This window comes from Pseudophryne corroboree, chromosome 4 (genome assembly GCF_028390025.1).
Source record: "Pseudophryne corroboree isolate aPseCor3 chromosome 4, aPseCor3.hap2, whole genome shotgun sequence".
NCBI classification, from domain to species: domain Eukaryota; kingdom Metazoa; phylum Chordata; class Amphibia; order Anura; family Myobatrachidae; genus Pseudophryne; species Pseudophryne corroboree.
This window is the reverse complement of record NC_086447.1, coordinates 340,938,416-340,964,023: the sequence shown is the minus strand read 5'-3', so window position 1 is coordinate 340,964,023 and position 25,608 is coordinate 340,938,416. Positions and strand designations below refer to the sequence as shown.

Below are 25,608 nucleotides of genomic sequence, written 5' to 3'. Positions count from 1 at the left end.
TCAAGACAGGGAGCAAGGACACATTACTAAGCGAGTGTGAGCACACCACTGGAGGCATGATATCTATCTCCCATTCCTCTACCATTCTTTCACTGCCATATGCACGGACATACCTACCAATGGCCCGGCGACTGGACAATACAGTCCTGATTGTGACAGTGGAACAGAGTCCTCAAATAGGGACTGTACCGCTATATTCCAGATAGGTAGGTATGTTTTGCATGGGGTCCACTTACTACAGTCAACTGATAACTGCAACAATCAAAGACTGTAGTTATTATCAGGACCGATCTTCCTGTGGCCCCATTAATATTAGAACGATTTTGATCAATTATTGATCTGACTGCTACGCATTTGCATTCACATGCTCACAAAGAATTATTGTAAACACAAAGATAACACCTGCACATTATACGTTTCCTCATTCTTTATATAACATACAGGAATCTAGAGAACAGTTTTATTAGCGTTATGCTTTTAGAAAAATGTAGCGTACCCCTCATCAACCGAACACTGAACAAATGTCACAAATGCGTAAAAACTAATGAAAATCATTTGCGACAGAACACCTTGTTAAATGACCTCTACAAGGACATGGGTTTATTATGTCTTCTAGATAATTATGTTGCAAGGGTTTAGATTTAGTCACAAGTGGTGAGATTTTATATTGTAGTGAAGAACTGGCACCATCCCATACTACTGCATCAGTCTCCTTGGGGCAGTGGTTCCCAAACTCACTCCTCAAGGCAGCCTAACAGTCCAGGTAGTAAGGTTATCCATCCTTAAGCACAGGTGACTTAATAAGTACATCAGCCAGTATGATTACACCATCTGCACACAAGTATGGATAGCCTTAAAACATGGACTATTAGGTTGCCTTGAGGAATATGTTTGGGAAACCCTGTCCTGGGGTATTCAAAGTGCATAAACCCAACATAGGAGACCTTGACTTTATAAATATTATATTAGTTCTCTATTATAAATATACATTTGACTGTAAATGCCATACTGACTTAGCAGAATGTCAAACTCTGTGAGAGATTCATGTTATGTTGCTCTCTCATCTTAATTAAAGCCAACTATTAACAAAATTAAAGGCACAAAACATTTGACATTATGGAGAATTAAAGGATGTTCAGAAGTATATGCTACTGCTTTGAAATGAAAAAAAAAAAAAAAAAAATGGGGACCATTCCAGTACTAATTCATGCAAACTAATAATGCAAAGTATTGCAAATTCCCATCAAATACATTTACCCTGAGGTTAAAATTTGGTTGAACAATTGTGCTCTTAGTAAGAATAATGTCAACAACTGGAGTGAATTTTAATGCAAATGAGACTGGAAATGGTCAATTATAAATTTTTAAATAAAAAATGTAATGGTCCTTGAGCCTATTTGTAAATTGGCGCTGACCTGCATGACCTCTAAAAATCAGCAGGTAGAGCACTGACCCTTCAGAAAAACATAGCCGTATACTTATCAAAACCTACAATTTATTAAGAAACTAAAGACTGTATAAGTTTCTGTAGAATTGCGCAGACCACTACTGTAGGATAATAAAAAAAAATTATAAAAAAAAGTAACCATTAAAAAAAACGTTATTAATCAAAGATTTTCTTATGCTTTCTTTAGATTGAGTTAACAGAACAAGCGGTGTGATGGAGCCTGCGGAGGCATGGAGAAGGGATAAATGAAGAAAGAGGCAATTTTTACCACAGGTGGTTTTTACTACAAGCAAAACAAGCACTATTGCTGGTGGTAACACTTTAAAGTATAGGACAAAGCTCACAGAAGCCCAATCATCGGTAAAAACACCCAATAATTCTGGTTCACAAATTAAGGTTTGCAATGCAGTGTTCTTGTTTGACCAAATGCAGTGCTTTTTAAAAATACAAATGACCGAAGGGATCAATGATCCCTATGCCCAGTTAAAGAAAACTACTCCGATTTTTACCAAATTAATAGAGGTCAATCAGAAATATATCAACAATGTAAAATGTAACATTCTCTCTTTAAAATCCTTTAAAAGCTTTAAAACACTGCATATTTTGGATACAGATGCTATAGTGAAGTGGACTTATTAAATTTGTAATGTAATGTGCAACATGGCATTTAGCGCTTAAAGGAAAACTAGCAGTTAAATATTTTTTAAATATCTGATACGTATTAAATATAATTTATTGCAAATTTTTTTTTTTATTATTATTATTATTATTACTTTTTACAACTTACAGATCTTAGTATACTGTAAGGTGTTTAGATAAGACAGAAGAGTTATACTAACCATAGAGCAAATACTCTGCATAGTGAAGTGGTAGCACATTTGAAAAGAAAAAACATAACTTTTAAAAATATTCTGTTTATTAATACTTTTGTTAAATCTCAACTAAAAATGTAGCACTTTCTCTACCAGCTAACAAATAAATATTTTACTGCAGCTACAAAAAATCTTAATAACAATTGATGAGACTATTATGTTATAAACAATTAATAAACATGCCCAATTTTAAAGCGCAATGGAGTGTGCTCATCATATGTAAATAAATGTTAAATATAATCGTAGTTTAATCAAGATAATTATACCATACAGCTGATTTTGCTGATATTGTGCAAATACAGTAGATTATATTCACACAGGCCAGGGATCATTAACACCTGTATGTTTAAAAAGTAATTTCTATGAAAATAAAACCACAAGTATCAGAAATGTGCATATAGAGAACATGTGATATAGTATAGGGATGTGTCACTGCTCTGCCCGGGAAGAAGAGTGTGATTAGCTGTGTTTAGGATAATGATGTGACCTTCTGGTTGTATAAAGGAAAGGCGAGTAGTGTGTGTAGATCTGGTGCAGACAGGGGGCATGGAGACAGCCTCTGGTACTGTATATTACATACTGCATGTCTATCATTATGCTATTAGCAGAGGGAACACATTCTGAGTGTAAGGGGAAAATGTTGGTAGTTTAATTTGCACTGCTATGTGATTGTATTCACTGAATAAACTACAGAATAGTAGGTGTGTCTCATCGGCAGAGAAAACTTTGCAAGTGCACTAACTTGTATATAGACTTAAATGTGCACTTGTAATGGTAATGAGCAATATAGTAAGTATACACTAGTGTGACACACTGAGTGCATATTATGAGCTGTGGATAGGGGATACCGGCAGGGATGGCAGAGGTCTATATAATGGTAGTAAGATGTGCATAGTCTGCAGCCAGGAAATGCTGGTATACGGTGTGAGGCAGGTATAGCAGATGTCATGCTCCCTCACTCACACACTCATGTACTGACATAGATGCAGGTCACTCTCTCATGTACTTACATATACAGTATATATAATTAAGAGAAATGTCCCCTCACTCGCTCAGGTGCACTGACACATACAGCAGGGGCAGAGACACAGCATCCTCCTCACTCACACTCAGGTGCATTGACAGACACACACAGCAGGTGCAGAGACACAGCATCCTCCTCACTCACACTCAGGTGCACTGACACATACAGCAGGGGCAGAGACACAGCATCCTCCTCACTCACACTCAGGTGCATTGACACACATAGCAGGTGCAGAGACACAGCATCCTCCTCACTCACACTCAGGTGCATTGACAGACACACACAGCAGGTGCAGAGACACAGCATCCTCCTCACTCACACTCAGGTGCACTGACACATACAGCAGGGGCAGAGACACAGCATCCTCCTCACTCACACTCAGGTGCATTGACACACATAGCAGGTGAAGAGACACAGCATCCTCCTCACTCACACTCAGGTGCACTGACACATAAAGCAAGGGCAGAGACACAGCATCCTCCTCACTCACACTCAGATGCATTGACACACACAGCAGGTGCAGACATGTGAGATGTCCCCCTCACTCACACTCACTGACCTTGTTTTCTCCTCACCGGTCTCTTCCTGCCACTGCAGAAGCGCACTTTGCTGAACACTCCCAGCACATGCCTCTCGCACAGGGAGCGCCCGTCCTTGCTGGGGCTGGTGCGGCGCTTGGACGTGCACACCCGGTCGCTGTTAGACTCCCGGGCCTGTCTCTTCTGCCGGATGAGAGAGCTGGCTATAGCCGCAGCCATGGCTCTCGCAGGCGCCTCCCAGGTGCCCCGGAATTTGAGTCCGCGACCCCCGCGGGGCGGCCCCTGCCCGCTTTACAGTAGTGCGGGTGATGAGGAGGAGTGTGGACGCCCGTTCCCAGCAGCAGCAGACAGCAGTAGTAGTAGTAGTGAGCGCAGAGCTCAGACGCCGGAGTGCGGCAGTTACACAGCTATCCCGGGGCTCCGTCCCATCTCCCGATCCGTGTTACCCCATAGTGCGGGGCCCCGACAGTGTGTGTGAGTGTCGTCAGCGGCGCGGCATCTACGCTCTCCAGATCCCCAACAGGTCAGTGCCGCCCGCGGAGAGCCCCCTGGGTGACGGGCAGAGCTGGGGTCCTGCGGAGCATCCCACAGGCAGCGCCTCACCGGGTGTTCCTGCTGCACAGCGAGTCCCGGGGGTTATCACTGCTCTGCTCCAAGCATGCCGGGTGTGCGAGCAGCGGGTCACAGTCCCGGGGGCGGCAGGGGGGAGTCAGACGTCCCGAGTTCCGCAGCCGGCACATGTACGCTGTACTGCCTGCCCCAGGACCATGGCTGTGTGTGTGGCCGTGTCTCCCTATGTCACCAGCGGTCCCGGGGGGCACTGGCACAACTTCCCCACAATACTATTATCTCCCTCCTCACTCTCTGCTCCTGACACGCTGCAGCTCAGGCTGGCAGGAGGAATGAGCCCCGGCAGCACCCCCCTCGTGTCTCCTCCCGGGGTGTCACTCTCATCACTCCTCTGTATGGGGCACAGTGCAAGTCAGGCGATCATCCCTGCAGCCCACTGGTGACGGTGGCAAAGAGGGGAGTGGGAAAGCCCCACGGGGTCATTCACCTGGAGGAGAGCAGGGGCTGCTGTAGTATTGCAGCTTAGCCGTGTCTCTCCTGTCTCCCCTATCTGTGCTCTCTACGCAATCCTACGTGATCGTGGTGTGGATGAGAAATTCTCACCGGCAGTCCAAGGGAACTGCAGCTCCCATCCAGCCTGTCCCCTGGCTTCCCGCACTGTAACCCACGCGTGGGGCTGGGGCTCGGTGACTGGGCTGCTGCAGCTGTGTGCCTGGCTGATGTGTGCATTAACACCAGTTGCAGTGTCTGAGCAATACTATCGCTGCACCTGCTGCAGTTACAGCAGCCTCATACTGTGCATAGTGCACTCTCGGTGAAATGATGGCTACAGTAGTTACATATAGTTTATTTACACACAGCTGCAGCATTGGATTCATTTTAGCTACATATGAAAAGTGTCACAAACCCTGCATAGTCCCAGATAACAGCATCACAGGCTCCTTAATAACAGAAACTCTATCGACCAAAGTGCCAGTGCATACCACAGAGCATATTCCTAACATCCCTTTTCAGCTCCTGTTCAGCTGGAAGATGTACACTGCATACCATCACACTGAACATGTGTGTTATGGAGAGAAAATAGCTTTGTGAAAATCGCTAAACAATCGTAAAAAAAAAAACTGCCCCCTCTCAGAGACCTTTATCAATAAATATTTGCAGTATATTCTCCGCAAATATGTTACCCTCATGTTTAAAGATTGAATCGATCTGCTGCGATCTCTCCATTTTCAACAGCAGTTGCAGCCCCATAGCTTTCTATAGGTTATGCGATGCTGTCAGATTTACCAAACTCTGAAGATGGCATTGTGCTGCTGTAGCCTATGGGCTACTATTCGCAGAAAGCATCGGGAGAGGGTCCTCCCTGCCCAGCAATGGCCGCCACACATGTGTGGTCAGCATACCATGCATGCACAGGAGTCCCGGCACTGAAATGAACACATTACAGGGAAAGGCTCCTTTTGGAGCCCCTGTCCCTGCATGTGCACTTTCATACATCTGGGCAGTGTAATCGCATCCTGCAATGGAATTTTGAGTGCTGCTAATACCTCTCCCAGATCGTAGAGCAAATGCGATTATTGATAAGCGGGCCCCAAAACCTTTCACTCATTCCAAACTAGACTTACCAGTATTACATAGAAACCAGTGACGTGCTGTGAGGTCATAGGCTGGGGAGACGGTGTGTGTGGTGTGGTGTGTGTGTTGCCAGGACTCACCTCCTCTCTGCTGCTCCCAGGTCCCGAATGCTCTCCCTGTGGACAGCGCTAACTGCAGTGTTACACATCACAGGCACACATCACAGTCATCATGACGGCCCAAGTAAGTCAGCTCCATCATGCTCCTCTCTGCTCTGCAGCAGCTCACCTCCAGCCAGCAGCCAGAGCAGACATGCGAGGACAGGGCCCAGCCCCTGCTCCCGCCAGTCACCGCGGGTGCCGCCGCCGCTTCTACCCGCTGCGTATGGGTGATTGGACAGCGGATCCAGCACTGGAGCTGCTGTCCAATCACAGCTGCCTCACTGACATGGGTGTGGTGTCCCTGTCAACGAGGCACTTGTAGAAGTGCTGCTTTCACCATTTTTCTCTTACGTCCTAGATGATGCTGGGGACTCCGTAAGGACCATGTGGTATAGACGGGCTCCGCAGGAGACATGGGCACTCTAAAGACTTTAGATGGGTGTGCACTGGCTCCTCCCTCTATGCCCCTCCTCCAGACCTCAGTTAGATCCTGTGCCCAGAGGAGACTGGGTGCACTGCAGTTTCTGAGTTTCTCTGAAAAAATACTTTTTGTTAGGTTTTTTATTTTCAGGGAGCACTGCTGGCAACAGGCTCCCTGCATCGTGGGACTGAGGGGAGAGAAGCAGACCTACTTAAATGATAGTCTCTGTTTCTTAGGCTACTGGACACCATTAGCTCCAGAGGGTCGGAACGCAGGTCTCACCCTCGCCGTTCGTCCCGGAGCCGCGCCGCCGTCCTCCTCACAGAGCCGGAAGATAGAAGCCGGGTGAGTATGAGAAGATAGAAGACTTCAAAGGCGGCAGAAGACTTCTGATCTTCTATGAGGTAACGCGCAGCGGTAACGCTGCGCGCCATTGCTCCCAACACACACACACACACTGGCGGCACTGTATGGGTGCAGGGCGCAGGGGGGGCGCCCTGGGCAGCAATTATTAACCCTCTAGGGACACTGGCATAGATATATACTGCGGAGGCAGTATATTGCAAAAAAACCCCGCCAGTATAAAGATTTGAGCGGGATCGAAGCCCGCCGGTAAGGGGGCGGAGCTTGATTCCTCAGCACTAACCAGCGCCATTTTCTCCACAGCACGCTGCAGAGAAGCTGGCTCCCCGGACTCTCCCCTGCTGAACACAAGTACAGAGGGCAAAAAAGAGGGGGGGGGGGGGGGGGGGGGGAAGCACATTTATTTGGCGCAGTGAGTATATTTATAAAAGCGCTGTACTGACTGGGATTTTATTCCAGTGTCCGTTGGCGTTGGGTGTGTGCTGGCATACACTCTCTCTGTCTCTCCAAAGGGCCTTATTGGGGGACTGTCTCCATATATATATATATATATATATATATATATATCCCTGAGTGTGTGGGGGTGTCGGTACGTGTGTGTCGGCATGTCTGAAGCGGAAAGCTCATCTAAGGAGGAGGTGGAGCAGATGATTGTGGTGTCTCCGTCGGCGACGCCGACACCTGATTGGCTGGATATGTGGAATGTTTTAAATGCAAATGTGTCTTTATTACATAAGAGAATGGACAAAGTAGAGTCCAGAGAAAAGACAGGGAATCAATCCATGGCTTTGGCTGTATCACAGGGCCCTCCAGGGTCTCAGAAACGTCCCCTGTCCCAAGTAGCAGACACTGATACCGACACGGATTCTGACTCCAGTGTCGACTACGATGATGCGAGGTTACACCCAAGGGTGGCCAAAAGTATTCATTATATGATTATTGCAATAAAAGATGTTTTGCATATCACAGATGACTCCTCTGTCACCTGACACGAGGGTATGCATGTTTTAGGAAAAGAAACCTGAGGTAACCTTTCCCCCATCTCATGAGCTGAACGCGTTATTTGAAAAGGCTTGGGAAACTCCAGACAAGAAACTGCAGATTCCCAAGAGAATTCTTATGGCGTATCCTTTCCCTGTACAGGACAGGTTACGGTGGGAATCCTCGCCCAGGATGGACAAGGCTTTAAAGCGCTTGTCCAAAAAGGTGGCGCTACCGTCTCCAGACACGGCAGCCCTCAATGATCCTGCTGATCGCAGACAGGAAACTACCTTAAAATCAATTTATGCACATACGGGTGCCTTGCTCAGACCGGCAATAGCGTCGGCTTGGGTTTGTAGCGCTGTAGCAGCTTGGGCAGATACATTGTCATCTGACATTGATACCCTAGATAGGGGTAGCATTTTATTGACCTTAGGTCACATTAAAGACGCAGTCTTATATATGAGAGACGCTTCGAGAGACGTTGGGCTGTTAGGTTCGAGAGCCAACGCCATGGCGATTTCTGCTAGGCGAGCCCTGTGGACCCGCCCATGGATGGGTGATGCCGACTCAAAGAGACCTATGGAAGTTTTGCCTCACAAGGGTGAGGTTTTATTTGGGGAAGGTCTCGCGGACCTGGTTTCCACAGCTACCGTGGGTAAATCTACTTTTTTACCTTATGTTCCCCCACAGCAAAAGAAAACACCACAATATCAGATGCAGTCCTTTCGGTCGCATAAGTCCAGAAGAGGTCGGGGTTCTTCCTTCCTCGCCAGAGATAAGGGTAGAGGGAAAAGAATGCCTGCTACGGCTAGTTCCCAGGAGCAGAAGTCCTCCCCGGCTTCTACTAAATTCACCGCATGACGCTGGGGCTCCACTGAGGGAGTCCGCGCCGGTGGGGGCACATCTTCGACTCTTCAGCCACATCTGGATTCAGTCAGATGTGGATTCTTGGGCGATGGAAATTGTATCCCAAGGCTACAAGCTGGAATTCGAAGACGTGCATTCTCGCCGATTTTTCAAATCGGCTTTACCAGCTTCTCCCCCAGAAAGGGAGATAGTTTTAGCTGCAATTCAAAAACTGTGTCAACAACAAGTGATTGTCAAGGTTCCCCTAGTTCAACAGGGGTAGGGGTACTATTCAACCCTGTTTGTGGTCCCGAAACCGGATGGCTCGGTCAGACCCATTCTAAATCTAAAATCCCTAAACCTGTACTTGAAAAAGTTAAATTTCAAGATGGAATCGCTCTGGGCAGTTATCTCCAGCCTGGAAGGGGGGGATTTTATGGTGTCACTAGACATAAAGGATGCATACCTTCATGTCCCCATATATCCACCTCATCGGGCATACCTGAGATTCGCTGTACAGGACTGTCATTACCAGTTTCAGACGTTGCCGTTTTGGCTTTCCACGGCCCCAAGGATTTTCACCAAGGTAATGGCGGAAATGATGGTGCTCCTGCGCAGGCAGGGAGTCACAATTATCCCGTACTTGGACGATCTCCTGATAAAAGCGAGATCGAGAGATCAATTGCAGAAAAGCGTGTCGCTCTCCCTGAGAGTGCTGCAGCAGCATGGCTGGATTCTAAATCTACCAAAGTCACTGTTGATTCCAACGACTCAGCTATCTTTCTTAGGCATGATTCTGGACACGGAACAAAAGAGGGTTTTTCTCCCGATGGAAAAAGCCCAGGAACTCCAGAACATGGTCAGAGACCTGTTAAAACCGAAAAAAAGTGTCAGTCCATCAATGCACTCGAGTACTGGGGAAAATGGTGGCGACCTACGAGGCCATCCCCTTCGGCAGGTTCCATGCGAGGACATTTCAGTGGGACCTTCTGGACAAGTGGTCGGGGTCCCATCTACAAATACATCAGAAAATAAGCCTGTCCCCCAGGGCCAGGGTGTTTCTCCTGTGGTGGCTGCAGAGTGCTCACTTTCTCGAAGGTCGCAGGTTCGGCATTCAAGACTGGGTTCTGGTGACCACGGACGCGAACCTCCGAGGATGGGGAGCAGTCACACAAGGAAGAAATTTTCAAGGACTATGGTCAAGCCAGTAGGCTTGTCTACACATCAACATACTGGAATTGAGGGCCATATACAACGGCCTACGACAAGCGGAGAATCTTCTTCGCGACCTACCGGTTCTGATTCAATCAGACAACGTCACAGTTGTGGCTCATGTAAACCGCCAAGGCGGGACAAAGAGCAGAGTGGCAATGGCGGAAGCCACCAGGATTCTTCGCTGGGCGGAAAATCACGTAAGCGCTTTGTCAGCAGTCTTCATTCCGGGAGTGGACAACTGGGAAGCAGACTTCCTCAGCAGACACGATCTCCATCCAGGAGAGTGGGGACTTCATCAAGAGTTTTTGCAGAGATAACAAGTCAGTGGGGACTTCCACAAATAGACATGATGGCGTCACGCCTCAACAAGAAGCTTCGGAGGTATTGTGCCAGGTCAAGGGACCCTCGGGCAGTAGCGGTGGTCGCCCTGCTGACACCATGGGTGTTTCAGTCGGTCTATGTGTTCCCTCTTCCGCTCATCTCAAAAATACTGAGAATCATAAGACGAAAAAGAGTGCAGACAATACTCATTGTTCCGGATTGGCCTCGAAGGGCCTGGTATTCAGATCTTCAGGAAATGCTCACAGAAGATCCGTGGCCTCTTCTTCTCAGGGAAGACCTATTGCAGCAGGGGCCCTGCGTGTTCCAAGACTTACCGCGGTTACGTTTGATGGCATGGCGGTTGAACATTAAATCCTAGCGGGGAAAGGTATTCCGGAGGAAGTCATCCCTACTCTGTTTAAGGCTAGGAAGGAGGTGACGGCGAAACATTATCACTGCATCTGGCGGAAGTATGTATCTTGGTGTGAAGCCAAGAATGCTCCTACTGAAGATTTCCATCTGGGCCGTTTTCTCTACTTTCTACAGACAGGAGTGGATATGGGCCTAAAGTTAGGCTCCATTAAGGTACAGATTTCGGCCCTATCAATTTTCTTTCAGAAGGAATTGGCTTCTCTCCCAGAAGTCCAGACTTTTGTAAAGGGAGTGCTGCACATCCAGCCTCCTTTTGTGCCCCCAGTGGCACCATGGGACCTTAACATGGTGTTATAGTTCCTAAAGTCTCACTGGTTTGAGCCTCTTCAAACTGTGGATTTAAAATTTCTCACTTGGAAGGTGGTCATGTTGTTGGCCTTGGCATCTGCACAGCGGGTGTCCGAATTGGCGGCTTTGTCTCACAAGAGCCCCTATCTGATTTTCCATGTGGATAGAGCAGAATTAAGGACTCGTCCTCAATTTCTGCCTAAGGTGGTTTCATCTTTTCATATGAACCAACCTATCGTGGTGCCTGTGGCTACGGGTGACCTGGAGGATTCCAAGTACCTTGATATAGTCAGGGCCTTAAAAATTTATGTAGCCAGGACGGCTCGGGTTAGGAAAACAGAGGCACTGTTTGTCCTGTATGCAGCCAACAAGCTTGGCGCTCCTGCTTCTAAACAGACTATTGCTCGCTGGATCTGTAACATGATTCAGCAGGCTCATTCTACGGCTGGATTGCCGTTACCAAATTCGGTAAAGGCCCATTCCACTAGGAAGGTGGGCTCTTCTTGGACGGCTGCCCGAGGCGTCTCGGCATTACAGCTTTGCCGAGCGGCGACTTGAACTTTTGCTAAATTCTACAAGTTTGATACCTTGGCTGAGGAGGACCTTATGTTTGCTCAATCAGTGCTGCAGAGTCATCCGCACTCTCCCGCCCGGTCTGGAGCTTTGGTATAATCCCCATGGTCCTTACGGAGTCCCCAGCATCCTCTAGGACATAAGAGAAAATAAGATTTTAAACCTACGGGTAAATCTTTTTCTCCTAGTCCGTAGAGGATGCTGGGCGCCCGTCCCTGTGCGGACATATTTCTGCAAGACTTGTATATAGTTATTGCTTACATAAGGGTTATGTTACAGTTTTGAACAGTCTCGGGCTGATGCTGTTTTGTTTCATACTGTTAACTGGTTCGTATGTTCCAAGTTGTACGGTGTGGATGGTGTGGGCTGGTATGTATCTTGCCCTTAGATTAACAAAAATTCTTTCCTCGTACTGTCCGTCTCCTCTGGGCACAGTTCTCTAACCGAGGTCTGGAGGAGGGGCATAGAGGGAGGAGACAGTGCACACCCATCTTAAGTCTTTAGAGTGCCCATGTCTCCTGCGGAGCCCGTATATACCCCATGGTCCTTACGGAGTCCTCAGCATCCTCTACGGACTAGGAGAAAAAGATTTACGGTAGGTTTAAAATCTTATTTTTTTACGGGCTTTTACAGACAAAGTGCTTGGTCCCGCCCCCTGTTTAATCCTGTTCCAATTGCCAATGGGAGGCACTGCTATCAGTGCCTCCCACACCTATTTAAGGTATTAAAATGATTCAGTTAATATAAAGATGATACTTAGAACACAAAATATGTGTCATAAGTATCTTCTTTCTATTATGTTAATCATTAATGACAGGGAAGGCACTGCCTCCTCTGACTGCATGTACCTGATAGAAACATAGAATTTGATGGCATATAAGAACCAATTGGCCCATTTAGTCTGCCCCTTTTCTTATCCTTTAGGTTATCTCAGCCCTTTCTGATCCTTAGTTCTTTGTGAGGATATTCATATGCCTATCCCAAGCATGTTTGGGATAGGTATATGAATATACCTAGCAAGGAATACCCTAGCAATGCGCAGCTAAGATCATGAATCTGTGCATACTTTTTCTCATTAACAAATTCAATATACAATATTGTGGCATATTTATTTAACAAATTTTGTGGGAAATGTATTCTGTAAATGCATGTCAGTGGTTCTGCAATAGATATCAGCAATATCTGCTGTGGCTCCCATTTCCAATTGCAAAAGCAACCACTATAGGTGTCTGAGGGGGCTCCTATAGTATGAGATTTACCTTTGCATTCCCAATAATTAATAAATGGGCCCCATAATGCCTTGCACCACAAACCGCTGCACTCCTGTGAAAATCTTGTATTCTGCACTATGAATTATACAGAAGTCTGTTTTAGTGTTAGGCTGCGGTTATGGCTAGGAAAAGGCTCAAATTAGCTGAAAACGCTATTTAGACTTGCCGATTCTGGCAATGTTGATATTGTGAATATCAACATTTGACATGCTGGCATAATGTTTATATTGACATTTAGAACATGTCGACATTCTGTTATCTAAATTTTATAGCACTAATGACAAATACTGAGACAATCGTTTTTTTTATATTAGTATGTTTTGACAAATGCACTGGTTAAACAGTATGCACGTCTACAAACTATCCCAGTACAGCACAGTGTAGCCTGTCAATGAGGTGAGGTCAATGGCTAGGGAGGCACTGGCAAGTATCAGAGTCAGATTTACACACACATATATGATTTACAGTAGTAGTGAGGTTTGACTATATAGATAATCATTTGGTGTGCAGATAATAGATGGCTTATCTCCGCTTTAACTCATGTCTCCGTGCCCCAAGGTGAGAAATTCTCATGAGAAGGCATGGGAAGCTGACCTAGGGGAAACCTTAGATAGTGAAGATTGGGACGACATATATTCCAATGTGACCACTAGTTCTATCTGTGTGCCCATAAAAGAGAACACTTACTGTATAAATTGTTTACAGATGGTACTATAGACCTGATAGAGTACTAAAAAAATCTCATGCTGGGGGCCGCTCAGCACAGGGCAAGGCTGCCCAGCACGAGACGGTCCGCCCCGCTTTGCAATTGCATTTAGATCGAATCGTACGCATCGGGCATAGCAGTAGTCCCCCTTATGCAGGTGCACCGCCGCCATTTTTTATGTCGTAGCAGCCACGTGTGACATCACGCGACCACCCCTAAAGCTGTCCAGACACACCTCCATTATCCGGACTATGCCCCTGCAATGCCGCCCCAAGAATGTGAGCCTGGAGCCGCATGGGGATGCAGAGCGCCCCGCTGAGGTTGTGTTACCAGGGGGCGCCGGCTCCTTCCCCTCAGCAGCAGCCAGAGCTCACTCCTGAGCTCCAGCTTCCGGCTGTGTGCGGCGCTGTGGGAGAGACGTCATGACGTCTCTCCCATAGTTCCGAGGAGCGGGCGCAAGGTGGAGGGCAGCAGTGGTCGGGCATCAGGAGCGGGGCTGGTGAGTATTGTGTGTGTTTTGTGTGTGTGTGTGAAGTGGTGCTACTAGGGGGCATCTGTACTGGGGGCAGCTCTACTAGGGGGCATCTGTACTGGGGGGCAGCTCTAATAGGGGGTATTTTTACTGGGGACAGCTCTACTAGGGGGCATCTTTACTGGGGGCAGCTCTACTAGGGGGCACCTGTACTTGGGCAGCTCTACTAGGGGGCATCTGTACTGGCAATGGGCCATCTCTACAGGGGGCATCTGTACTGGGGGCATATCTACAGGGGGCGTCTGTACTGGGGGCAGCTCTGCTGGGGGCATAACTACAGGGGGCATCTGTACTGGGGCATAGTTACAGGGGGCATCTGTCCTGGGGCAGCTCTACAGGGGGCATCTCTACTGGGGGTATCTGTACTGGGGTCATCTCTACAGGGGGCAGCTCTCTACAGGGGGCATCTCTACAGGGGGCATAACTACTGGGGGAAATACTACATGGGGCATTAGCACTTCGGGCCATATGTACTATGGGCTCTACATAAGGGGCACTACCACTACAGTGGGCATTGTATAAGGGGCACTACTACTGAGGGCATTGAATAAGGGATACTACTGCTGTGGTCATTATGTTTATTTGGGGTGCCACTACTGAGGGCTTCGTGTATAAGGGGCACTAATGTGTGTCATAACAAGATTGTGCTGCTGTGCGCCGTAATTTGAATTGGGGATACTATTGGGTGACCATGCCCCTTTCTTTTTTGAGACCACGCCCCTTTTTTGCAGCGCAATACCTTTAGAACTGGGGTGCATGGGGGGGGGGGTGAGTTCCACCACCTCTCCAGGACCACTTTAAGCACTGGTCCTGAGGCACCCCAGGGTGCCACAGCAGACAGTTTGAGAACCACTGAGTTAAGTGATTAAAGGTGCAGTTTAAAGTACAGTATACGTTCACCTTTTTGGGAAAAGCATTTTAATGACACTGCATAAATACAGTTCTTATATGCTTGCTGCAACACCACTAGCCATGCCTCAGCTGGTGATTCCACCATTCATCTGCAGTCTGTACAGAGCACTGCTTTTAATTAAGGGATTATAAGGCAATCACTGCAGAGACCCAGAGTTATACCCCTTTCACACCGCAGCTTGAACCCGGTAAATTGCCGATTTTTAAGGCTTCCTAAACGGTTCGAGCTGCGATGTGAAAGGGTCACCTTCAATTTACCGTTTTCTAAATACCGGTATTTTGAAACGGTAAAAAAGCAGGGTCCTACCCGTTTCAGACCCGTTTCATTGTGCAGTGTGAAAGGGTCTGAAACGGTATTTGCAAGCCCCAGAAGGTGATAGGCTCCATGTGTGATGTCACCAGGCAGAAGCAGGAAATAAACATTTAAAAAGACAACTACTGTTTTGTATGGGTGAAACTGGTTCAGTGTGAAAGGTACCAAAATGGTAATGAAATGGTAATATACTGGTTACAACATGTGATGTGAAGGGGGTTTAACTGCTCAGACCCGTTTTAAGAACCGTTTAAAAAGCAGGTTTTGCGATGTGAAAGCAGCATTAGTTGTGCCGGGTAGAGAAACTGTACTCTTATTGGAGGTACTAAAGAGGTTGGAAACTCACTTTTATTAAATGTCATAAAGAAGTTTGAAAGAAAGAATATTTTTAGAACAAAGTTTGTTTCGTATTGACAAGGGCATTTTTATTTTTACAGATTGTGCCATATGTGAGTTACCCAACATCATTTCAGTCCAAGTTTGTCGAAGTAATGATCATTGCTGGCAACTGTTGTCTGTACAAGATGCTTATCTCTATCTCAAATAGAGTAACAGATTTTGGAAAAATGTGTTTAGGTTGCTATTAAATGAATGACAGTGAAAAATAAATCTACAGGTACAAAATGTACTAAGACGAGTACAGATACATTTCAGCTATTAGATATTTAATTACATGGTGGCACTTTGGTTCTGCAGAGTTGAGGTTAACATTAAGGTAAACTCCACCCAGGGATACCTTTAAACAGAATCCTCCAAATCACCTGAATAACTGACTCAGCTGTCCACTCACATGGGTGTTAGCAGTCTTAGGCTGTAAGACACTACAATGGAGCACGACAGTCAGGATGAGATGTCAGTTGGCCGTACACACTGAACAATATAGGGCCTAATTCAGACCTGATCGCAGCAGTAAATTTGTTCTCTAATGGGCAAAACCATGTGCACTGCAGGGGGAGCAGATATAACATTTGTAGAGAGTTAGGTTTGGGTGGGTTATCTGGCTGCTTTATTTTTACACTGTAATTTAGATTTCTGCACATGTATATCTGACCCCCCCCCCCCCCCCCCCCGTGCACATGGTTTTGCCCATTAGAGAACAAATTTGCTACTGCGATCAGGTCTGAATTAGGCCCATAGTGCACGATCATGCGGTAAATCGTTTATTGTCACATTCAGCTGCATGCTGTCATGTACCGGGTCACCCTATCAGCTTTGTAGCACAGCAGATTGGACAACCCTGATGTCAGCGATTGGGAGCAAGTGGTAGTGCATACACACTACCTGATGTGGACAATATGGCGGTCCTAACCACCGGAACGGGAGGCTTACAGGAATGAGTCAGTTTGACTCATTGTGGCAGGCACAAAACTGGAGACAATGGAGCGATGTGACCCCTTCAGGGAAGGAACCCAGTGGCAGCTGACTCTGTTGCCTCCCGAAGTTCCACCTCTGATGTCTTGTAGTGTGTACCTGGCCTTAGCCACAGTTCAAAATGTTTAAGAGGATCGCAGATGAAAAATCAACAGCTAATAAGGAGGGAGAATTTTAACTGAAGTCAGGGCTGTAATGAGGGGAGTGCCAAGGGCGCAAGGCAGAGGGTGGGGCACAGTGAGTACCCGGGTGGCATCCTGAAACATTTGTAGCAAGCCACTAGCTTTAATTCATCTATGCAAGTGAAAGTATGTCTAGTTGCATTGAGTTGCTGCATAGTTAGGCTTGCCATAATGTCCCTTTAATCTGGGACACCTATGATTGACATAGGTTCTATGGCTGATTAAAATCAGGTAAAATGCAGGCTTGAATTTAGTCAGCCACAGATCCTGTGTCAATCATAGGTATCTCGAATTAAAGTAATATTATGGCAAGCCTATGCATAGTGGCATTGCTATACTTATACAGAATCTCCACCGTAAAATACCAGATAAATATAGGAATGTCGGAAGTCAAACAAGAGCTTCTGGTTATCCTCGTATCTAGGTGTGCTTCTCTTCACCAAATGGCATCCATTAAAACTTAGAGGTCTGTGTCCTAAGCCTTAGAGAGAGATAAAGTGGACAGAGATAAAGTACTAGCCAATCAGCTCCTAACTGCCATGTTATAGGCTGTGTCTAAGTACATATACACCTAAAGGCATTCATTTGTTTATGATATATGGGAGTACTATGGTAAGTCAGACTCAGTATGTAGAACATTCTCAGGCTACTGAGCCTAGATTAATAAACATATAGTTTACAGTAGACAAACTTCTCAAGGTAAGTTTACAAAAATGTTCCTCAGCAAAATCCATTACAGTATCATCAAACTGTTTGCAAAAGTTATGACGAAAACAGTGACTAAAATTAGACTAAAATGAAAACTGAGATCCATTGACTAAATCTTGGCTAAAACAAGGCAAAAAAGGGACTAAAATGTTAATTTAGTTTCAACCAGCTGCAAGTACAGTATTTTAGCAACCAAGGCTAAATTGAAAATCTTAACACTGGCCGGCCGCCTGTCAAGTCTGCACCCCACACCGCACCCAGTAATCTGAACATTGTATTGTGTGGAGTGGGGCTATGATCATGCACCCCCTATTGTGCCAACCCAGCTGCCCTCTCCCAGAGGCACACTAACAGTCCAGGTTTTAAGGATAGCCAAATTTGAGCACAGGTGACTAAAATAGTAATTCAGTTATTTGATTTAACGATCTGTGCTCAAGCATGGGTATCAGGAAAGCCTGGACTGCTAGTGTGCCTTGAGAACCATGGTTGAGTAACACTGTGTTACACCCCATTCACACTGAGAATTTAACCCAGGCAACTTCTTGGTAAACTTGGGTTGTGTATTGGTGTGCAAAGGTCAACCCAGATTAATTGTCCTGGGTTCACGACCCTGGTCATGACCACAGTTTTTCCCGAGTCTTAGCCAGGTATACGGTGTGAAAGGGGGACCCTGGGTTACTCGAAGGGGTTATGCTTAAAAGGTTCTCATTAGTGTTAACTTTTCATGAGTCCTCTTTATGAGCCTGTAACGTCCACTTTTAATGACTCACACAGTTTTGCTGAGCAGTGTGATGACGTGGGAATAACCTGGTCCAAAATGTGGTGTGAAAGGTTGAGCAGCTGTAAAAGGGGTTGAAATCTTGTTCATTAACTTGGCTCAGATCCAGGATTTAGGTCTGAAAGGGGTATGAGAGAGACACTTATGGCTTAATCGGAAGATACCCTGAGCACATGGAGACAAGAGGCATAACCAGGGTTCTTGGTGCCCAGGGCAAATTGAAAAATTGTGCCTTCTAAAAATAACTATACACAAGCATGACATAAATCTAACATAGAAACATAAACAGCAAATATAATTGGCTAATTAAAGAACAGAATCCATGTTACAGTAAATTAAGCAGCATTTCAGACATCCATTTTTTTCTTTAAAAAAAATAAAATAAAAAATCCACCAGCACACCATAATGAGACATACATACATCCTATATGATAACAGCAATCCAGAGCTCTCTGTTGCATACATTTGCAAATATATCATGTAGTAAGCCACCAGCCACAGCAAGGTGTCTCTGCTCTGGTGGTCCTATGCTACATGATAATAGCACCTACTTTGGGTCATACAGTTATGCACTTCAAAACTGAGAGCCTACTCATTTGGAGATACCTGAACAAAATCCCCCAATATAGCACTACAAGGATCAGCATATCCTCCAATTACTGATCCCATCTATACCTCTCAGAACAGTAATACACAGAAAAGTAGTTGCTGAAATCAATTATTATTCCACCACATGTGCTTGTATAGGAGGGGTTAATCTAATAATAATTATTTTATTTAGATTGCACTCTTTCTCTAGACTAGAAAAGTATAAACAATTTCCCTCCAGCACACTATAATGGCCCAGCAAAAGAAATATACATCCTAGGTAATAATAGTAATGCACAGTGGCGTCACTAGGGTTGGTGTCACCCGGTGTTGTAACTCGTGGTGTCACCCCCCACCCACCATGGAACTTTTCTCGTATCAGTCCATACAGAAACCCTGAGAGCAGGGGCCAGTGCTAGGGGGTTCGGTGCCCCCTGCAAATGACAAATTTGCGCCCTCCCTCCATATGCAATAAAGGGACAGTGTGTGCCGCAGGCACTTGCTGCAAAAAAGGAGTGTGGTATAACAAGGTAGGGGTGTGACTACCGACCGTACCCCCAATTCAAATTACAACACACAGTAGCACAGTCTTATTCACATTACACTGCACGTAGTGTCCATGATTCATATTGCACAACATGTTACAACACACAGTAGTGCCCCTTAAACACAATACCCACAGTTGGGTCCCTTATACACATAATACCCACAGTCTGGGCTGGCCACATACACTGATATAATTTTCTTTTAATTAATTTGTAGGCAGCCTTTAAAAAGCACTCTTCAGTGCTGTGTCCCCATTTATTGTTCCTCTGATCACCGGGACTCCTCTGGGGACTCGAGGTCTGGTATGAGTGTCCCCTTTGTCCCCCCTACCGCCGGGCGTCCCCTTTGTCCCCCCTACTACTGTGGGCGTTATTTTCTAAGGGACACTGGTACCATGGGCAGCATGGTACCAGTGTCCCTTAGAAAATAACGCCCACAGTAGTAGTGCCACACATAATGCTCACTCTAGGCGTGCCCCTTACACATAACACCAACAGTAGTGTCACACATAAATCCCACATCACCCTCCACTTTTATAACCCACCCCTAACATATTTTATGCCCATCAGCCCCCACCAGATATATACTTTTAGCACATCAGACCACCATCCCCTTATATAATGTATGCACATCTACCCCTTATCTATCCTACACTGCCACACACTTTTTTAATGTACCTTTAGTTGGCTGTAGCTTGGGGCAGTTCTTCAAGGAACACAGCAGGTTGCTTCAGGCAGCACAGTGCTGGATGTAGCTCCAGCCAGGAACATAGAGATGCAGGGAGCCAGGGACAGCCGAGACCAGGGCTGTGTTCTGCTACATTATCAACATACAAGTTCTACCGCGGGCGCCCGGCAATGCTGCTTGTATCAGCTGACATTGTGGGTGGAGGAATCGGCCTGGCTGCACTACCCATCCCGCGAGCTTCCCCATCTACTGTCAGCGCGGACAGTCACTCAGGCTACGCTGCTTGTTAGGCAGAGTTAGCTCTGTGATAGCGGAGGAGGAGGGGGGGCGTGTAGGGGTGCGGCGGGAGTGCATCCTGTCATCTGAGGGGGTTGAGTGCAGAAATGAGTGCAGCTCATGGTGACACTTGAGGTGCTCACTTTGCTGCAGCACAGCAGCCAGGTCCTTCCTCTTAACAATACGAAGCAGCACTGAATGAAGTCTCCCCCATTTGTCCCTCCCAGAATGGCATGCGGTGCCGGCGTGCATGATGACGTCACAAGGAGTGACGTACAGGACTGAGCACCCGGCATCGTTCCAGGGAGATTGCGGCAGTACGGACCTGGCGGCTCCGCCGCGGCGTACAGGCAGGCGGGTATCTGACGTACGGAGTACTGAATTACATGAGTCGGCGGGGGTGCAGGAGATTGGTGTCGGGGAGGAGTGGGTGCCGCCACAGACAATTCAGTGGTTGGAATAGGGGTGCGTGTGTGCAGCTCGTTTTGGTGTCACCCCATGGTAGGATGACACCCGGGTGCGGGCCGCACCCCCCGCACCCCCCTCATGACGCCACTGGTAATGCAGAGATCTCAGGGGCAGATTTATTAAGCCTGGTGAAGTGATAAAGTGGAAGGTGATAACGCACCAGCCAGTCATCTCCTAACTGTCATTTTTCAAACCCAGCCTGTAACATGGGAGTTAGGATCTGATTGGCTGGTACTTTATCACCTTCCGCTTTATCACTTCACCAGGCTTAATAAATCTGCCCCTCTGTTACCTACATCTGCAAACATATGGTAAGCCACAGCAAAGCATCTCTGCTCTGGTGGTCCTACACTACTTGAAAGGGTTACGATCATTAGGTCGACAGCACTTAGGTCGAGTCATTAGGTGACCACTATTTATCGACATGCATTGGGTCGACATCATCAATAGGTCGATGTGGTCAATAGGACAAAATGGAAAAAGATCGACATGAGTTTTAAAAAAAATTGTTTTAATTTTTTTAATTTTTTTCATACTTTACGATCCACGTGGACTACAATTAGGAATGGTAACCTGTGCTGAGCGCAGCAGTAGTGGATCGAGGTATCTTGCCCGAAGCCATGCGGGGGGACACGGTGCACTTATTGGGGTTCCCCGTCACTTTACGAAGAAAACAACACCAAAAACAGTCAAAAAACTCATGTCAACCCTTTTCCATGTCAACCTAGTACATGTCGACCTATTGACCATGTCGACCTAATTGAAAATACCACCTACTTTGGCCCATACATTTATGTATTTGTAAATTGAGAGCCAACTCACCTGGAGGCACCCAAAAAAAAAACTCCAAAATGGTACTACAAGGATCAGCACACCCTCACACTAATCCCATCCATGCCTCTCAGAACATTTTCTGGGAGATGTTATATTGTAACAATTCTGTGCTTACAATTCAGCCCATTAAATATCAGCATTAGGCATTTAATCTTTCAGGAAAAATAGGCAGTTCCCAGTGCAGGTTTTACACACAAATACTCACGCTTAGACAGTTGTCTAAATTCACCTATTGCTTTGGACTATTTACAAATATAGCCAGGCTCCTCATTCCTGTATGCACACATCGTGGGACCATCTAGGCCAGGGGTGGGGAACCTTTTTTCTACCAAGGGCCATTTGGATATTTATAAAATCCTTCGGGGGCCTTACAAAAATTATCAACTTAAAAATTAGCCTGCCCCCAGTAGATATGCCCCCATTAGATATGACCCCTAGTAGCGCAGCTTACACACACACATTAAAAGAAAGAAAAAACATAATACCCACCAGCCCCGCTCCTGCTTCCGGACCCTTGCCCTCTGCCTGCTCCTCGTAACTATGGGAGAGACGTCATTACATCTCTCCCATAGCACCGCACAGGCACACACGCACACTGCCGGAGTTCAGGAGTGAGCTCCGGCTGCTGCTGAGGGGAAAAAGCCGGGCTCCCGCTAGTAACAAAATCTCAGTGGGCGCCCGGCATCTCCCTTGGTTAGGTGAGCCTGGGAGGGCCGGATCAAGTGGCTTTGCGGGCCTTATACGGCCCGCGGGCCTGAGGTTCCCCACCCCTGATCTAGGCAAACCCAGCTGTGACTATTCATACCCGCAATTAGATAATGTAATGTCTATGAGCTGCAGGTATGATTATACACACGTGCACACTACCTGTGACATGCTAATCATATGTACGATTAGCCGCAGCATAGATGAGCCTGGCTGTATCTATTCCTCTATTAAAGCTGGCCATACAGTACAGACCAACTCGTTGGCTGGTTGGAATGAAACTCTGATAATGTATGGGAGAAAAAGCGGTCATTCAATCAAGTTGGTTAAATCTGTTTTCTCTAACGTCCTAGTGGATGCTGGGGACTCCATAAGGACCATGGGGAATAGACGGGCTCCGCAGGAGACATGGGCACTTTAAGAAAGAATTTAGATTCTGGTGTGCTCTGGCTCCTCCCTCTATGTCTCTCCTCCAGACCTCAGTTTGAATCTGTGCCCGGACGAGCTGGGTGCTGTTCAGTGAGCTCTCCTGAGCTTGCTGTAAGAAAGTATTTTGTTAGGTTTTTTATTTTCAGGGAGCTCTACTGGCAACAGACTCCCTGCATCGTGGGACAGAGGGGAGAGAAGCAGCCCTACTCTCTGAAGATAGGTCCTGCTTCTTAGGCTACTGGACACCATTAGCTCCAGAGGGATCGTACACAGGATCTCACCCTCGTCGTCCGATCCCAGAGCCGCGCCGCCGTCCCCCTCGCAGAGCCAGAAGACAGAAGCCGGGAGAGCATAAGAAGCAAAGAAGACTTCGAAATCGGCGGCAGAAGACTCCAGTCTTCACTGAGGTAGCGCACAGCACTGCAGCTGTGCGCCATTGCTCCCACACACACCTCACATACTCCGGTCACTGTAAGGGTGCAGGGCACAGGGGGGGGGCGCCCTGGGCAGCAATTGGGACCTCTTTGGCAAAAGTTTAGCATATATACAGTTGGGCACTGTATATATGTATGAGCCCCCGCCAAAAAGATGTATATTTAAGCGGGACAGAAGCCCGCCGTCGAGGGGGCGGGGCTTCTTCCTCAGCACTCACCAGCGCCATGTTTTTTCTCCACAGCACCGCTGAGAGGAAGCTCCCCAGCCTCTCCCCTGCAGATACACGGTTGAAGAGGGTAAAAAGAGAGTGGGGGCACATAATTAGGCGCAAAAATCAATATAAACAGCAGCTACTGGGTTAACATTAAGTTACTGTGTTATTCCTTTGTTAATAGCGCTGGGGTGTGTGCTGGCATACTCTCTCTCTGTCTCTCCAAAGGGCCTTGTGGGGGAATTGTCTTCAGATGAGCATTCCCTGAGTGTGTGGTGTGTCGGTACGTGTGTGTCGACATGTCTGAAAAAGGCTCCCCTAAGGAGGAGATGGAGCAAATGTGTGTGTGAGGGGTGTCTCCGTCGACAACGCCGACACCTGTTTGGATATGTGTAGTTAAGTGCTAAGGTGAATTTATTGCACAAAAGATTAGAGAACAGACAGAGAATCTACCCATGTCTGTCCCTATGTCGCAGAGACCTTCAGAGTCTCTCAATGCTCACTATCCAAAATAATAGACACTGATATCGACACGGGGTCTGACTCCAGTGTCGACTACGATAATGCAAAGTTACAGCCAAAATGGCAGGAAAGTATTCAATATATGATTATTGTAATAAAAGATGATTTGCATATCACTGATGACTCATCTGTCCCTGACACAAGTGTACACATGTTTAAGGGGAAGAAAGCTGAGGTAAATTTCCCTCCTCTCATGATGAAAAAGAGCGGGAATCTCCAGACAAGAGACTGCAGTTTCCCACAAAGAATTCACAGGGAATATCCTTTCCCTACTAGGGCCAGGATACGATGGGAATCTTGCCCAAAAGGTAGCCCTGACTTAACAGCTATCCTCAGGGATCCTGCAGATAGCGTGCATGTTCTGGTACACTACTCAGACCGGCGATTGTGTCGGCATGGGGTTATAGCGCTGTAGCAGCGTGGACAGGTACCTTATCAGCAGAGATTGAGACCCTAGTATGTATATATATAGATATAGATATATATATTAAAGATGCTGTCTTAAGAAATATATATATATATATATTTAACATGCCCAAAGAGACATTAGTCTACTGGGTTCTAGAGTCAACGCTATGTCGATTTCTGCTTGACGTGTCATGTTAAATATGCAATGGACAGGCGATGCCGACTTAAGAGGCATATGGAAGGCTGAGGATTGTGTGGAGAAGGGATCTCGGACCTGGTCTCCACAGCTATAACTGGTGATTCTGATCTTTTGCCTTATATTCCTGCACAGCCTAGGAAAGCACGACATTATCAAATGCAGCCTTTCGAACACAAAGAAACAAGAAAGTCCGAGGTGCGTCCTTTCTTGCCAGAGGCAGGGGCAGAGGGAAGAAGCTGCACAACACAGCTAGTTCCCAGGAACAGAAGTCCTCCCCGGCCTCTACAAAATCCAACGCATGTCGCTGGGGCTCCACAGGCGGAGCTAGGCCCGGTGGGGGCACGTCTTCGTAATTTCAGCCACAAGTGGGTTCACTCCCTGTTGGATCCCTGGGAAATAGATATTGTGTCTCAGGGATACAAGCTGGACTTGGAGGAGATGCCCCCTCACCGACGGCCCTGCCGGCTTCCCCCCACGAGAGGGAAATAGTGTTAACTGCAATTCACAAATTGTATCTTCAACAGGTGGTGGTCAAGGTTCCCTTCCTTCAACAAGGAGGGGGTTATTATTCGACCATGTTGTAGTCCCGAAACCGGACGGTTCGGTCAGACCCATATTGAATTTAAAATCCCTGAACATATACCTGAAAAGGTTCAAGTTCAAGATGGAATCGCTAAGAGCGGTCATCGCAAGCCTGAAAGGGGGGAATTTTATGGTGTCTCTGGACATAAAGGAGGCATACCTTCATGTCCCCATTTATCCACCTCATCAGGCGTACCTCAGATTTGCGGTACAGGATTGTCATTACCAATTTCAGACGTTGCCGTTTGGTCTCTCCACGGCCCCGAGAATCTTCACCAAGGTAATGGCGGAAATGATGGTGCTCCTGCGGAAGC

The 25,608-nt window shown here is 46.8% G+C and overlaps 1 protein-coding gene across 3 annotated transcripts in view; it reads right to left on the bottom strand.

The window, feature by feature from the left end:
• The window catches only part of FGF12 (fibroblast growth factor 12), a 926,229-nt gene that overhangs the window by 391,363 nt on the left and 509,258 nt on the right, over nt 1–25,608 (bottom strand). The window contains exon 1 of one of the 3 annotated variants that reach the window (XM_063916446.1): nt 3,903–5,115. The exons of the other annotated variants lie outside the window; for them this stretch is intronic. Coding sequence (XP_063772516.1) covers nt 3,903–4,101 — 199 coding nt within the window. The 5' untranslated portion in view covers nt 4,102–5,115. Of the gene's footprint in view, nt 1–3,902; nt 5,116–25,608 lie in introns of those variants that run through there. 3 annotated transcript variants of the gene reach the window in all.